Source organism: Solanum pennellii, chromosome 8, assembly GCF_001406875.1.
Source record: "Solanum pennellii chromosome 8, SPENNV200".
NCBI classification, from domain to species: domain Eukaryota; kingdom Viridiplantae; phylum Streptophyta; class Magnoliopsida; order Solanales; family Solanaceae; genus Solanum; species Solanum pennellii.
This window is the reverse complement of record NC_028644.1, coordinates 4,547,075-4,563,858: the sequence shown is the minus strand read 5'-3', so window position 1 is coordinate 4,563,858 and position 16,784 is coordinate 4,547,075. Positions and strand designations below refer to the sequence as shown.

The 16,784-nt window shown below is 30.9% G+C and overlaps 1 protein-coding gene and 1 long non-coding RNA gene across 3 annotated transcripts; one reads left to right on the top strand and one right to left on the bottom strand.

Annotated features, from left to right (window-relative positions):
- Positions 1-1,421: 1,421 nt before the first annotated feature.
- Positions 1,422-8,758, top strand: LOC107027432 (probable cinnamyl alcohol dehydrogenase 6). The gene is made up of 6 exons (XM_015228602.2): positions 1,422-1,570; positions 1,752-1,865; positions 4,584-4,811; positions 5,323-5,611; positions 8,012-8,165; positions 8,394-8,758. The coding sequence occupies exons 1-6, from the start codon at positions 1,422-1,424 to the stop codon at positions 8,600-8,602; spliced, it is 1,143 nt and encodes a 380-aa protein (XP_015084088.1). The 3' UTR covers positions 8,603-8,758.
- Positions 8,759-9,044: 286 nt separating this feature from the next.
- LOC107026935 lies at positions 9,045-12,775 on the bottom strand. 2 transcript variants are annotated; one of them, XR_001457695.2, is made up of 3 exons: positions 12,565-12,775; positions 11,488-11,643; positions 9,045-10,549 (listed from the first exon to the last, which is right to left on the bottom strand). It is a non-coding gene; the product is annotated as an uncharacterized LOC107026935 (long non-coding RNA). The 2 variants fall into 2 exon arrangements; XR_001457696.2 differs by having other exon boundaries at positions 9,045-10,543.
- Positions 12,776-16,784: the final 4,009 nt, after the last annotated feature.

Genomic DNA, 16,784 nt, shown 5'->3' with positions numbered 1-16,784 from the left:
ACGTCTTTTGATTCATCCACTCCATAATTAATAGGAATAAAATAGAAAATTTATTATGTCAATTATTATTTTTTCTTAATATATGTGTCATTTCAAAAGTGAATAAGTAAATAGGGACCGCGGGAGTATGATTTTTTTTAAAAAAATATTGTGATTTAAAATAAATTAAAGATTTTTTATGTAATCATAGATTATTATGTTAAAAATTAAATAAATGTTGTAAGATTAAATTATTACTACAAATACAAAAGTATGTCTTTTTTTTTACTCCAATTATTAAGCAAAGACTCGTAGGCGTCACAAGTTTGGATCATTCCTTATGGATATATAGTTAACTTTAATTGGGTACGGCAATATAGTAATTATTAAGGGTGTGTTTGGTATAGAGGAAAATACTTTTTAAGAAATTAGATAATTTTGTATTTAGTTTATTTTGTATTTGTTATGCAAGTATGTTTTTACTGAGCTAGTCAATTTAGATTATAGGTTAGTTTTTCCTATCTACTTTTCTACGAAGTCTATAAAAAAGAACTAGTTTTAATTTATTTGAATAATTTTGATTTGATACAAAATTTTAGAAAATAAAGAAGATTTTTGAATCTTGTGGTTGAAAAAATTAAAATGTGTCAAATGTACTAATAAAATATCATTTATTCTTGTAGTTTTAAACATGTTAAGTGAAAAAAATTGAAATTAAAAAAGTTGCTATAAAGAAAAGAGTCATTTTTTAAGCGGACTAAAAAAAGTAGGTAAAAGAAATTAAAATAAAATAAAATAAATATTTTAATAAAACTATTTATATATAATCTAGTGTAATACTATGAAAGGTGAAAGTTGAGGATAGAGAGGTGAAGTGGTAGAGATGAGAACCAGGAGGGGTGGGGTCGGGGCTAAGTATGGTAAAAATTTCGTTAATTCATTCATGTAAATAGAAAGAGATGAGCAATCGTCACTCGACAGCTCAAAACTGATCAGTATAAAATCATGTGATTTGTCCTCGTTTGTGCACACCACTGACACTAGTCTAACGCCCCCTACCTACTCGTCTTTAACTAACTTATTTGTATCTAACTACATGATGAAAATTCTTCGGTCAATCGTCACTCGACAGCTCAAAGCTGACCACAACCCGCGTGCTTGCCTAATCGTCTTTCACTGACCTATTTGTACTCAGCTACAATCTCTTCCCTTATAAAAGAAAAAGGAGCCCTCGGCCAATCATATATAAATATTACCACTTGAAATATTGAACTTAGTTATTATCACTTGAAATCATTCTTCTAAAATCTAGAATTCAGAAAATTGTAATCTTGATTCCGCCTCTTAAACGGTGTAGAACTCTATAAAAAGAAAGGCTTCCTCTTCTATTGGAAAAAAAAAACCTTATAACACCTATAAAAATAGAAAGACTAATACTCAAAATGCCACTCTCTCCCTCAATACTCAAATCTCTAACATCTCCAACAATTTCTCCTATTGCCAAATCAACTCCAAAACTCACACAAAGTGCTCTTGGTTGGGCTGCTCAAGACTCCTCTGGCAAGTTAACACCATTTATGTTCAAGAGAAGGTTTCTTATAATATCCTATCTTAATTAATACATACATTATTACAAGAGAAGGTTTCTTATAATATCCTATCTTAATTAATACATACATTATTACTTCAACAATAATATATATCTATATAGTATATTGTTTTTTTTCTAGCTAGTTTTGGAAATATATTCTAACAATTTAATATTATTGTAGAGAAAATGGTCTAGAGGATGTGACCATCAAGATCTTGTATTGTGGGATGTGTCGTACAGATGTACACTTTGCCAAGAATGATTGGGGCAACACAAACTATCCTATTGTCCCTGGGTAATTACTTTTACTTCATATTACAATTATCTAAGCAAACGATATCAATATTGTCTCAACGAGATTGAGGGCCTGATATTACTGAGAGATCTTAACTTTTCTTGCATAAATATATATTGAATAACAATAATATGCTCAGTGAGCTTTAAAAGGGTTAGGATGATGTACGCATGTCTTATGAAGAAAGAAGGTAAGAAATGCAAGTTCTCAATGATAAAATATAATATAAAGTTAGAAATAATAAAACCTGACACAAGAATTTGAGATGTTAATTTAATGATATTGATATAGCGTTTGTGCTGAATTTGATAAGTTAAGATAATGATAGTGGAATAGTGTTAGCTTGTTGCAGTGCTAGAAATTTGAATAGGACACCAAAACACAAATTTGATCTTTTTTGTAAATTGACAACAATAGATTTTGTATAATGCAAAAGGGTTGACTGTTTGAGGGCTTTAGAATATTTAATAATAAGAGAATAAAAACAGTTTGAGAAGGCGGATTGAAATAGGTATATATAGAAATAATAATATGGATTCATGTTAATCGTTGGGATATAATTAATAAAACAACAAAATTGATAATCACGTAAGAATAGATACTAAAATTACCTAAAATCCAGTTCATTTCTCTTTTCAAATTTAATAATATGTGATAAAAAAATGAACAATATATGAAATCACATCTTTAGGAAATAACGAAAACACCAAGAAAATTGAAGTGTCAAGTCATTGCTTTAGTTGCCTTATAGTCGAGCCAATTCTAAATGGTATTTAATCTCAACCTCATGCATGGATGAAGGAGGATTTGAGACAGCTGTGTGTTTGGCACGGAAGAAAACGTTTCTTAGAATATATATGTTTTGTAATTTTTCTATGTTTGATTGATCAACTCTAAAAAAAAATAAGCTGCCTGAAAATAAAAAAAATGAGTAACCTAATGTATGAAAAATAAGTTATATAAATGACGTTTCAAAAATATTATTTCCTCTCCATCTACTCAATTCTCATCCCTTTAAAATTTTACCAAATAACATGTAAATATTCTCAATAAAGCAAAACCATTAAGCTATGTATAAATAACATATACATATTCTTAAAAATAAAGCAAAACCATTAAGCTATTTATAAATAACATATACATATTCTTAAAATAAAGCAAAACCATTAAGCTATGTACAAATTAAGGTAAAGTTGAATTAGTCAACTTAGGATCATTACATCATTTCTTGCACTAACACACTTTTTTCAAGTTCTTTAATCATATTATAAAAAGATACCTAAATAGAAGATGACAAATTCGTTCTTCACAAAATCATAATATCTTAGATGGTCACTTAACTTTGAGTTGTTTACTTAGAAAGTCACTCAACTTTAAATTATTTAGTTATAAAGTCACTCAACTTTGTTTTATAACTCAAAAGTCATTCAACTATTGATGTTTAACTTAGAAAATCAACCAATTATTTATATCTCACTTATAAAGTCACTCAATCAATTTAAATAGTTTTTTCATTAAATTTTGTCTTAAACTACTTTTAAAGAAATAATAAGATATCTATTTTAATTAGTTCATTGACCGCTCCAATTATTTTTCTAAAAAAATGTAAAAACATACCGTAACAACTGCAACCCCCGCCCCCTCCTCCCCCCCNTTCATTTTTTCAACATTAACAGATGATAACTCTTTTTTTTCCATTCTTATAACATTATAAGAATTCTATAAGTAATGTTTCCTTCCATTTGACCAATTTGCCATTTTCGATATCAATTTAAGGAAATTCAATTTGAAATTTACTAATAGAGTTATCATCTCAGATGATCACTCAATTTTGAGTTGTTTAATTAGAAAGTCACTCAACTTTTAAGTTGTTTACTTAGAAAGTCATTCAACTTTTTTTTATAACTCAAAAGTCGTTCAATTATTGATGTTTCACTTAGAAATTCGCCCAATTATTTATATTTCACTTGTAAAGTCACTCAATCAATTTAAACAATTTTTTTTGTTAATTTTTATCTTAAACTCTTTTTAATTATTTTGTTGATCCGCTCCCCCCCCCCCAAAAAAAAATATCGATTCTAGTAATTGTAAAACTAGAAATAAATTGTTAAAAGATTACCAATAAAGAAAAATTGGAATTAAGAAGAAGTAATTAAAAAAAAAAGGGGCAGTAACGATCTTCTACTATTTTTTTAATGAAAAGGTAGTAACAAAACAATAATTAAAATAAGCATCTTATTTATTTTTTAAAAATAATTTAAATTATTTTTTTGTATTTTTAAAAAATAAAATGAAAAAATTATTTAAATTGATTAAGTGACTTTACAAGTGAAATATAAATAGTTGGATGACTTTCTAACTGAAACACCAATAGTTGAGTGATTTTTGAGTTAAAAAACAATGTTGACTGACTTTCGAAATAAATAACCCAAAGTTGAATAACTTTCTAAGTAAATTATTCAAAGTTGAGTGACAATCTGAGGTATTATCTCTAATAAGAATTAAAGTTGGTCTTTTCTCCTTGTCGAAGCCCACAATATCAAATATTTTTGTTATCACAGTTAATTATGTAACACTTTTTTAAGATTTATTTCAGATCATAAATTTTTTTATAGGCTATCAATTAAAGCTTGCAAGTGACATATTTATGTAAATGTTATTAATTACATCATCAGAATATATAACTTAAACTATTTTTTTTTATATATGTAATATTAGGTATGAAATTAGTGGAATTGTAATTAAGGTGGGAAGCAATGTGTCAAAGTTCAAGGTAGGTGAAAGAGTAGGAGTTGGATATGTGGCTGCTACATGTTTGGATTGTGAGCTTTGCAATAGCTTCCAAGAGAACTATTGTGACCAAATGAGACCTGTCTACAATAGCATTCATTGGGATGACACTCCCACCTATGGTGGTTACTCCACAATCATGGTTGCTGATCACAGGTAAAAAGATTCAAGAATATTTTAGTACAATTTTACGTACTTTTTGTTTAACATCACAAAATTTAAAAGTCATCATAATTATTTTTTCTATTTTAATTTATGTGACATGGTTTGACTTGACACGTAGTTAAGAAAGAAATAAAGATTTTGAAACTTGTGATCTCAAATGACTCATAAATGTTTGTGTGACTATAAATCATTTCATAGTAAAATAATCATTATAAAGATGATTGTTAAATCAAATCAGACAAACAAATTGAAACGTAAGGCGTAACTTTTATTCAATCATGATGCTTTAATTTCTTGACCCCCTAAGGTCCCATTCCCACCACCTCACACTCCTACCCCACCCTTAACACTCCATATCATATCTGTTTAGATTAAATAAAAATACTTTTACTATAATATCTTTTGCTCACATATCGATTATATAAAAAATAAATAACGAATTCACTTATTTTCCTTCGTACTGAACACAACCCTAATGTTTTCTCTTTTTTTTAAAATGTAGATATGTAGTGCACATACCAGAGAGCTTGCCTATGGATAGAGCAGCACCACTAATGGGAGCTGGCTTGACAGTGTACACTGCCATGAAAAATAGCAACTTATTTGAGTCACCAGGCAAACATATGGCTGTAATAGGTTTAGGTGGTGTTGGGCATATGGCTATCAAATTTGGGAAGGCTTTTGGTCATCATGTTACTGTTATTAGCACCTCTCCTTCTAAAGAAAAAGATGCCAAAGAGAAATTGGATGCTGATGGCTTTATCTTGAGCACTGACCTCAAACAAATGCAGGTTTGTAAACTCCGCACACATGTCACGTAAAAAGTTAAAATTAAAATATTATTATTTAAAAAAATATCATTTTTTAAGCAGACTAATAAAAATTGGACAAATAAATTAAAATAGAGGGTATAAGATGAGTTACTGATAGGGATGTATATGACCAGCTTGATTCGGGTTTTCAAATATCAAATCAAACCATTTGTCTCGAATTTTTGAACTTATAAACCAAACCAAACCAAACCAATAAAACTCGAATTTTCTCAACTTCAGATTTTTTCAGGATTTTTTGGGGTTTTTTCGGATTTTTTAGATAAAGTATTCATACAAACATATAATTTGCTTGTACTTCAAATATTTCTTTAGTCTTATCAAAATGCAACTATCTAAGTTATTTCTCAAGAAAATAACAAAAAATATGATATGATTAATGACACTAATATATCCAACAAAAATTTAATAATAGAATCGCTTAAAACATATATTGCAAATTAATAAGTCATAATAAAATTGATCATAATTTAAAGTACTGAATCATATAAGTTTAGCAAGTATTAGTTACATGACTAAATATTAAAAGAAAGTAAAATTAGATCATGTATTTTAATTATTTAAATCTATGTAAAACTAAAAAACAAATATTCAATATTATTGTCATTCTTAGTGTTGAATTGATTTTCTTTTTGCATTAGTATTAATTTGATTTTTATTCAAACTTTATTATAATTACCAATATGTATGAATTATAATCTTTATTAGATCATTAAGAATTTTAACTTCCAAACATGAAATAAATATATTCAAAGATTAAAACTATGAAAAAGTATAAGAGATATTTAAAAATTTTATCAAAGAAAGTATTTACGTATAAAATAAAATTTTAAAATTATATATATAATATCGGGTTGGTTTGGTCTCGGGTGTTAGGACCGAAAATAAGCAGGTGTAACGCGAAAGCTAGCAATGGAAACCTCGAAAGACTACTAGTAAGAAGACAACGAGAAATATACCAAAAGACACAAAGATTTAAGGTGGTTTGGTCAATCGACCTACGTTCACAGAGGAGATGAGGACCACTATAAATATGAGAGTACAAAATACAGAGGAAAACAACCTCAACCAAATTCACTCAGAATACATGGGAGGTTCACACAAGTGATAACGTATCAAACTTGTGACCCATAAATTCTCCCCTTAACCAAATCTTTAAGACTACATTGTGGATGTTGATTGAGTTAGAAGGAACATAATTCTATTTATAGAGTTCTAAACCTTTTCCTGCTAGAAAAAGGATTAGCCAATCCAAAACCTTTTCCTAAAAGGAAAACCTATTTATGGTAAGAAATCAGGGCAAATAAAACCCAACATCGAGTTGGTTTTTTTAGGTGAAACCAAACCAACCCAAATATAGTCAGGTTTTTTTATCCAACACCAAACCAAGTCAAACCAAACCACTAGTCGGGTTTTTTTTTTGTTTGACTCGATTTGCGGTTTGGTTCGGTTTTCAGTTCGGTTTTGCACACCCCTAGTTACTGACTATATAGATGTTTAACGATTATTAGATGAGTGGGTTAAAATCTCATGTTGATTAGAAAATAGACTTATGATCTTCTTATATTGATTTGGACAATTCTCCTCTCATGAATTAATTTTTGGGTTAAATTAGACTCATGTGAGTCATATTTTACTATGGTATTGGAGTAGAACTCATCTCATCGAATGTAAGACCCCAGATTAATTTTTTACACGCACCAGTTAACCAATCTTGGGCGTGAGGCAGCTAGGATGTTGAACAATGAAAAATTCTCATGTTGATAGTTAATTAGATGAGTGACTCTTTATAAACCTTGGACAATCCTTTTCCTTTTGAGCCAACTTTTGAGATGTGACTTAGGTCCAAAACCTAATTTTGCGTGATATCAAAGTCACGTACATCTTCATTTGAACTCTTCGTCCACGCTATTGTTGGACCTGGGCATGAGGACATGTTAGAATGGGTTAAAGTCCCAATCAATGTGGAACGGACCAACAATCTTCTTAAATGAACTTAGACAATCCTTCCTCTTATGAGCTAGCATGCATTTGGATTGATTATATTCAGATGTCATATATTTATAAACACTCGACATACTTATTTTATGACTATGATTAGAGCTGTTAAAACGAGCTGACCAATCCAAGGCTAGAGATTGCAGCGGCCTAGCCTACCTTACCTCTATCCTCCATTTGAAAGAGCGGGTCATTTGTACTTTTGCCCCTATTTTATGTTGGTTTTTAATTTATGTCCTTCGTAACAAATAATTTTTTCGTGAGACAATATACAATGATTAATTTTATTCTTTAGTACAATAAATTGAAAGTTTAGTACTTACTTTTTCTTTTTCCCTTTTCGCCCTTTTTGGTGGTTGGCAGAGGAACAGAAGAAGTTTAGATTTTATTATTGACACAGTATCAGCAAAGCATTCTTTAGGGCCTTATCTTGAGCTCCTAAAAGTGAATGGAACTATATCAATTGTGGGAGAACCAGCTCAGCCAATTGAAGTCCCAGCTACACCTTTGATCTATGGTAAATATTTTCAATTCAATTATTTAGAGACAGATTCAAAATTTAAAGTTAGAAAACTTTTCACATATGTTGTTCAATTTCTTCAAAAATATCGACAGATGCGTGTCAGATCCTCCAAAAATAGTGTATTTTTGAATGATCCGACAGAGATGTTAATATATTTACAGAGGTATAAAACATTCATGTTTTATTGAAGTTGTTTAATTATTTTTTGAAAAAATGTTTCAGGCAAAAAAGTTGTTAGGGGTAGCATTATTGGAAGTGTGAAGGAGTTACAAGAGATGATGAATTTTTGTGGCAAACACAACATCTTGTGTGAGATAGAGCTTGTTACAATTGACAAAATTAATGAAGCCTTTGATAGGCTTTCCAAGAATGATGTTAAGTTTCGATTTGTCCTCAATGTAGCTGCCCACCAATATTCCTCAAGGCTTTAGAAACTACATTTCTTGTTCAAGTATTGTTTGAAATTGTTATTGTAAGTTATTCTCATGTATCTCTACTTTTTGCACTTTAAATTATGTGTGATTTTTGGACTTCTCACATTTGTTCGAGTCTCAATGTGAATATCAGACATCAAGTAAAAATAAATAAATAAATTGTTTGTGCTTTTTCTTTTGTATATAGCTTTTTATGTACCTTGACTATTGTTTTTTAGTGACAAATTAGACTTCAAAGTTCAAATTATAAGCAGTCATTCTATCCCATTTTTATGTTCCTATTTGAAGATATCCTACCATGCGTGAATCGAAATATTGGATGTGAAGAAGCTAAAATCGTTTTAGCTTATAATTAGAAGCAGACAAAGTCGGAACTTCTTTTACTTGGCATAAATCCTAAATCAAATAGTACTTATTTAAAATATTTATGGGACACATGTAAAAAATCTAATTAATTCATTGTAAAAGTAATTAACCCTAGTTAAAGGATTAATCAAATCAATTCATTAAAATATTTATGAGACACGTGTAAAGAATCTAATGCTCCACTGGAGGAAAATGGACAGAAATCATCTCTTTTGTGGCGACAGAAGTCGCTACAGAACACCTGAAAGTCGCCACAAATTATTTTTAGTGCGACCTTACCACAATGGCATACTTGGTTACGAGATGATCGACAAGTTGTAAGATCTGATCTAAAAATCAACCCGCTGCCACCAACACCATCAGCAATAACACTTATTTGAATCTCCGCAACGAGCGACCTACCTTCTCATCAAATTTTCAGGTGCATTTTTTCTTTATTTTCCTTCTAAAAATTCTTGTTTGGTGCGTGATTATACAACATTCGATGTACTTAATGGTGGAGCTACATACCGCAAGGAGGTTAGGTTCATAAAAAAAATTACTTTAATCCATCTTACTGTGATTAAGAAAAGATTATTGTGTGAAAAAACTTGCACGGATATAACTAGAGTCGAGTAATAGTATATGACCTTCAATTGTATCCTGATATATACTTTTTCATGTGGTAATGTTATGAACTCTTAACCAACGCATCTAGATTTGATGATACCTATTTTTATATACTCTAAAAGAGGAAGAATTTTGAGTGAATTGATTGGATGCAAGTGACCAAGTGTTTACTATCTTGAATGATTGAGATGGATCACGATTAAATGATTGATCTCCTCTTACTATTCCATGTAAAAAACATTCTAACTAGAGTAAGAGGAGACCAATCATTTAATAGTAATCCACCTCAATTATTAAAGATGATAAACACTTGATCACTTGCGTTCAATCATTTCATTCAAAATTCTTCCTCATTTAGAATATACAAAAATAGATATTATCAAATTTAGATGTGTTGATTGAGTGTTCATAACATTACCACATGACCAACTACAAATGAGTGTACAATTGAAGGTCGTCTATTATTAATTAACTCTAGTTATATTAATGTAAATTTTCACATAATAATCTTTTCTTAATCACCGTAAGCAGGATTAAAGTGATTTTTTTATGAACCCTAACCTCCTTGGGGTATTTAGCTACACCATTAAATCATCAAAGGTTGTATAATCACACACCAAATAAGCATTTTAGAAGGAAAATAGATTAAAAAAAAAATGAACGTGAGAATTTGACGTGAAGAGTAGGTAACTCGCTGTCGGAGATTTTCAAGAAAGTGTTACTATTGATGGTATTGGTTGTAGCGGGTTGATCTTTTAGATCAGATCTTACAACTTATCGATCAACTCGAACTGATTTTTTGGGAATCTCCAGCGAATCAATCGAGTCATTATTATTATTATTATTTTGTACCTTCTTGCACCAAAGTCTCTTTTTTTTCCGATGTAATGCGAAATTAGACGACGTCATACTAGTTGACTTTGTCTCCTTTTGATGATGATAAGATGTCAATTTCTTCTTCATCTGTATCTTTCATAATTCAATAACATGTATTACTCAATCAATACATACAAATTAATTAAGTACGATTAACATTAACTGCAGCTAATTTACTACAAATTATCGAACTAATGAAACAATTTTTTAACAAAATTGGTAGAAAATAAATTCATGATGGCGACTAAAAATAACCAAGTATGCTACAAAAAAGCTTCCACAAAATATACGTTTTGTAAGTCGCCATTGAAGTTAGACTTTCAATGGCTATTATTGACGCTACAAAAGGTCTTATACTATTAGTTGCAACTCTCATCGCCACTAAAGAAAGGATTTCAGTAGCGACTTATGTCAATGCAGATGTTTAATACTTTCAATTGAAGCTCTAATTGCCACTAAATCTTGAGATTTGTGGCAACTTATTATCGCCACAGGTACTAATTTATTTCTTACAAATTTTGTTGCCACAAACCTATCTTTTCATTGTAATTCAAGAAACATAAAAAACTATCCTTAAACTAGATATAACAAGTACTTCTATTACTAAGAAACTCAACAAAATATACAATTCACAATATTTCATTATTCAATGTCATTTATGCATATACACAAATGAACAAGAAAATTAACTATTAAGTGTCTTCAAGCTCCCCTCTTTTGTCGATGGGTTTTGGGATAACGCAAGAACCTTGCCTTTATTAGGAAAATACACAAGATCACTTATGTTATCACAACTTGCTGGTGGTACAATAAATTCAAGTTCAGCAAATGCATTCTATTTATAAGTTGTTCTCTAATTCGTTCACAAAATTGATGAAAACAAGCTAGTTCCATGCAAGAAGAGAAACAATGAAGAAGTGCATCTGGGGATAGCTCAAGATGTATTACATGGAACTAACAATTGGCCACTTGTTCTCAAGAGTTGCGCGCAGTTATAACAAAAGATCAATATAGATACCAAAAGTGTTTACCTGTTGAATTCTCGACATTATAGAATCCACAACTTTTAATCTCTTTGTCCACTTCTAATCTAATTCGTTCTTGGAGCGTTCTATCCATTTCTATTGAAATTTGTCCTTGTTCCTTCGACAACTTCAAAAATCCATCTTAATTTTCATCTCAGCTTCCTACGTGATTCATGAATCAATGTTAGTAGCAACCAACTTCATAGAAACAAAATAATGAACAAATATGATAAAATTGCATAAGCACAAAAATTTGAGTTGAGAAGTATCTCTTGAAGAGCTGATTGTTTAAAACTGAATCTATGACCAATTACTCAAACTAAATTATCAAAAAAATCAAAACATAGTTAATTGTGGTAAATGTGTTTTGTCACTCCATACTATTATTTTTTTTCTAGTGACATCTCCATCATCATCAGGTAATTTTTCTTTGATTTTTTCAAATTCGGATACATCCATAACTTAATCTTCATAGATATTAATCATATCTAAAATCGAATGCAGCAGCACATTTAAAGTGAAACTTTTAGCCAAAGCAATTGAAGCAAAATATTGTGTTAAGCAGCGCCAGATAGTTAGATTTGGCATAACGAGTTAATCAATCATCAAGTCAATTCCACCACGTAACATCTAATCTTTAGATGGTATTTAATTCAGAAACTTATGCTTGCATTAGATTTAAGTTTTGATAAAAGAAATCTTATTACATCAAATCCTTCTAAATAGATTTTAGATAAGCCCATAATATTTTTCTAGATAGTCAGAAATTTGGACAACTATGTATCAGTGGCTTTCTCCTAAATGTTCAAGTTGATTTTAAAACACAGTAACACACATTCAAGTGGTTCTTCGCAACACAAAACTAGACTAGCAACAATGTTAATCACATATCGATAAATTAACTGATCAATGATTTTTTTTCTTAAGGTTTTCAGTTCATATTAACAATTTTAGATGCTGATTTTATTTATCAATAAAAAATCAAAAAATTATGCACATACAACAAAAAAAATTAACATTTATTCATTCACACACTCATTTAAAGACCTAGAATGAAAAGTAAGTAAAAGGGAGGTTATTAACCTTCTCCGAGACAACAAATCAGTGAATCTCGAGTCTTCAATCGAGTCTTCACCATTGAAAAGCTTGTTCAACAGAGGAGACAACTACGGCGATGGCAGAGGTCTCGCCGGTCTTCTGCCGACGTCCTAGAGGTGGCAATTATGTGGTTCAAAGTTGATTGAATGAAAATGGGGAAGGGATTGGGGTTTTTAGTTGGGTTATTTGGGTCGGGTTAGGGTTTTTGGTTTAAGAATTGAGGCCTGCTTATGTATTTAAAAGGGAAAAATTAGCAAATTAATCATAAACTTTAACATAATTATTAAAAATATTTATACTTTAAAATAATTATTAAAAATGTCTATGTGTCAATAATTTAGAAAATAAATTGAAGATTAATATAATTAATTTTCTTTCCTTTTATTTTTCAAATCAGTCTTATATTGGACCATTATTTATTCCACTATCCAATAAAAAAAGAAAACTCATTACCCAATCACCCCTGTTTTTAGGTTTTACCTCAAATCACTCTTATCTCTCTTTTCTCGTTTTCACCGTTGTTATCTCATTTCTCTGTTCAAATAATCAAATCTTCAAATTTCATACACTTTATTTAAGAAATCTCATAATTAATTCAAAAAAAAATTCACCCATTGATAAAGTAAATTCGAGATAAACAAGTATTTTTTGAAGTTCCTTCTGATTTTGTTTTCATATTCACCAAGTATTTGTATTTCGAATTTTATGTCTTTTAATCAAGTATTGTTTGATTTTTTTGTGAGTCTGTTTTCATATTCACCAAGTATTTTGTGAGATTTTCCTCTTTTATGTATTTTCAACTTTTGTGATACATTCTCAATTCAATCTTGCTAAACAAGCCACCGAATTATGAAGAAGTAGTGCATTAATCTTCTACTTCCATGATCTCTTTCTCTCAATCAGTATAATACAAGAAACACCAACAGTATCATAATTTCCTTTTAGATTTTTGTTCATCTTGTATTCCTAAGATACTTAGAACAACACTTTGAAGAATTTGATAAGAAATAACAAAGTTTAAAGAGAATTTTCACAACTAGAAAAGGAAAACTAGTAGAGAAAATTGAATCAGAAATAAATTAGAAACAATATACGAAATATTTTTCTTAATGACGAAAATCGAGCCCATTGAATGCATATTGTCTCCTTAAGGAAATCATTTCCCTCAAGTACCTGAGGTTAATGAAATACATCCTCCCAGGATAGAAAGATCTTACTCACCGGTGTATCGGTACCTAAAACCACGGTATCAACGAACCACTCAATGACAATAAAGTACACTTAGAATAATAGATTTCGTAGTAGTAGAAGAAGTCCTGATAATTTCGTTGTAAAATGAAAGAAAATCCCTCAATTTATAGAAAACAGAGGGTAGTGTGAAAATGTTCTTATTGTTCCTTACCGAAAAGATCACAAACCTTCGGAAAGGTCACAATCTTTCGGAAAGATCAATACCTTTCATAAAAGTCACAACTTTTCTGTAACATCTCACAAATTTATATTAGGTAAGAATAAGTTAAGAAACTAAAAATATTCATTTTTTAAAAGAGAAGGAAAAATCTGAAAAATTTCCTAGTTAAGAAAGTGAGTTTTGGTCATTTTCAAATGGTCATAACTCCTAACTCAAGATGATTTAGAGGTAGTTCTTGATATAATTGGAAATCCATTGGAGATATCTTTCCAACGGTGCCGAGTTTGCGCATTTTTGAATCGTACGAGGGAGATATGCCTATCGGAAGTTGGGTTGTTGAAGTAAGGAAGGTATCAATCCGAATTTAAGGAAGGGTAAACTAGTATTTTAACCAATTAATTTCCTATTTCGTTAACACAAGTTTTAGTTCAGATTAGAAAATCAATATCATGCTTAGGGCTTGGAGAAAAGAGAAAAGAAGAAGGAAAGGGAGAAAAGTCAAGAATTCACCAGGAACGCCAATGATTTGCAAGTGGAATTAGTTGGGGGTGGTCTCTATAAAGGTACGTGGGATCTTTTGTGTTGGGTCATTTCATCCACACACCAAACTTGTTTCAATTCAGTGGTTTTAGAATTGTTTGCATGATAAAAAATGAGTTCTTGAAGAATCTTGTCGAATTCCTATTGATTGAGTTGTTTGAATGCCCTTTCTTGTTTGATTTGTAATTCTGAGTTGTTTTTCAAGTTAGATCTATTGGGTATTGAAGATACTAATTATCCTAAGGGTTTGGAAAAAGAACTATATATGGAGGTTAAGGGGATTTAGTGTTGAAAATCGAGAGGAGAAAGTCGGCAGCCACACCTGGGTAGTACCAGGCGTGTCGCGCCCAATTTGCGCCAGAGGGCCTGGGGCGACATGCCTACAGTGCGCCAAGATGATGCCTCTAAACTCGATGCCTGGCGCGGCACCCCGGATGTGCTCGAATCGGCATTTTTCGCCAATTTTTCATAGTTTAGCCTATTTTAGTCCTTCTAAGATGTAGTAACACTCTTTAGTGATTCTAATTGCTTCAAATGATTTCTAAACACCTAGGAATAACCAAACACATAAATCATAACCTTGAATTCATAACTTCATTCAAGGAAAGCTAAGATCAAGGTCAAAGAAGTTAAGAGTCAAGTCCAAAGTTAAGAAGCAAGTCCAAAACAAAGTTCTTAAAGGTTTTTTAAGAGTCTTTAATAAACGTTTTAAGACTCAAGTTTCAAGTTAAGTAAAGATCTAAGAGTTGAAGTTCTTCCTTCAAAGAAAATATAAGGGAACTAAGTATTCCCTAAGAGTTGATTTAAGACTCAAGTTTCAAGCTAAGTAAAGAGTAAAGAGTTGAGTTCATTTCTCAAAATCTATAAGAAAATTAAGTATTCCTTAGGAGTTTATAAATGTTTTCACATTGAAGATAAGAGGAAACTAAGATTTTCCAAAAGAGTTTTGAGCGAGAAAGGGGAACATTGATTACAAGAGAGCTTTATAAACCTAAGTGTTGAGCAATTATCCCAACCCAAAAAAGGAAGTTGTTTTTAAAAAGCATAAGCTAAAATATATTTTGGGAGTAGTATTGAGCACGATGTGGGGATGAGAGTTCATACTAACTCAAGCTCTCCATCAAAATCATGTAGTCATCATGGGTATTAACGGGTCATACTTTTTAGATGATCAAAAACTTAAGCTAGTGGATCCACTAAGTTAAGTAGTTCTATGCGACGGCAAAGTATAAGACAGTTCTGGCAGCGTGGGCAAGACGATGTATCACCACTTAGGCTCATAGTGGTGGTTGTCAATTAGAGAATCTCCCACACTATAAGTAAAGTTGAGTTTGTTATTGCCATTTCTTTAACAAACTAAGTGCTTACATTGTTTTACAAGCTTTTTAATATTGCATATGTCTTGTTACTGTGTATTAAGTCAAGTTATTCATGAGTTGAGCAGATCCAAGGTAAGTGTCCCTTCTTATTCTTTTTCAAGCTTAAGTTGTTGTTAGCGTTCCAACTCGCATACTCGTACATTCAATGTACTAATGTCAGTTGGCCTATATCGTATCATGATGCAAACGCATATAACCAGGATCAGCATCATCCAGCGCCTCGTTGATCCAACTAAGCACTCGGAGTCAGTGGTGAGCCTCCTTGCATTCTGGAGGACACATATTTATTGCATTCAGTCTTTCTTTTATAGGATGTTGTGAGGTGTGTTCCAACATCCATCTTAGTATTATAGAGGCATCATAGACTGTTAGACAGTCAAACAATTTAGTTTTGAGTCTCTTCTTTGTATTGCAGATATTTGCTATGAGACTTGAGTGCCCCTTTTGGCGAAGTCATTTAAATCAAGTTATTTTAAGATAATGTGTTTCTTGTATTGAGTTAAGTCTTCCGCTGAAATAAGTAAGTCATACCAAGGGTCCGCTCAAGGCCAGCAACGGTCATTAAGTGTCGGTCATGTCCAGCGTGTAGGCTGGGGCGTGACATTTTCATAAAAGTCACAACTTTTCATTCAAGTCACAATTCTTTATAAAAGTCATAATTTTTCATCAAAGTAACAACTCTTCATAAAAGTCGCAACTCTTCATTTTCCATTCACACCTTTTAAAACCCAACAATCCACCGTATGAATGGGGAATGACTCCAAGAAAAAGAAATGAACAAGTATATGTACTTTACAAGCAAGAATTAATTGTATCTGAATAAGTAGGTTTCACCTTGGACTTTGCGCAGTAAAAATATGTCAAATATTTATAAA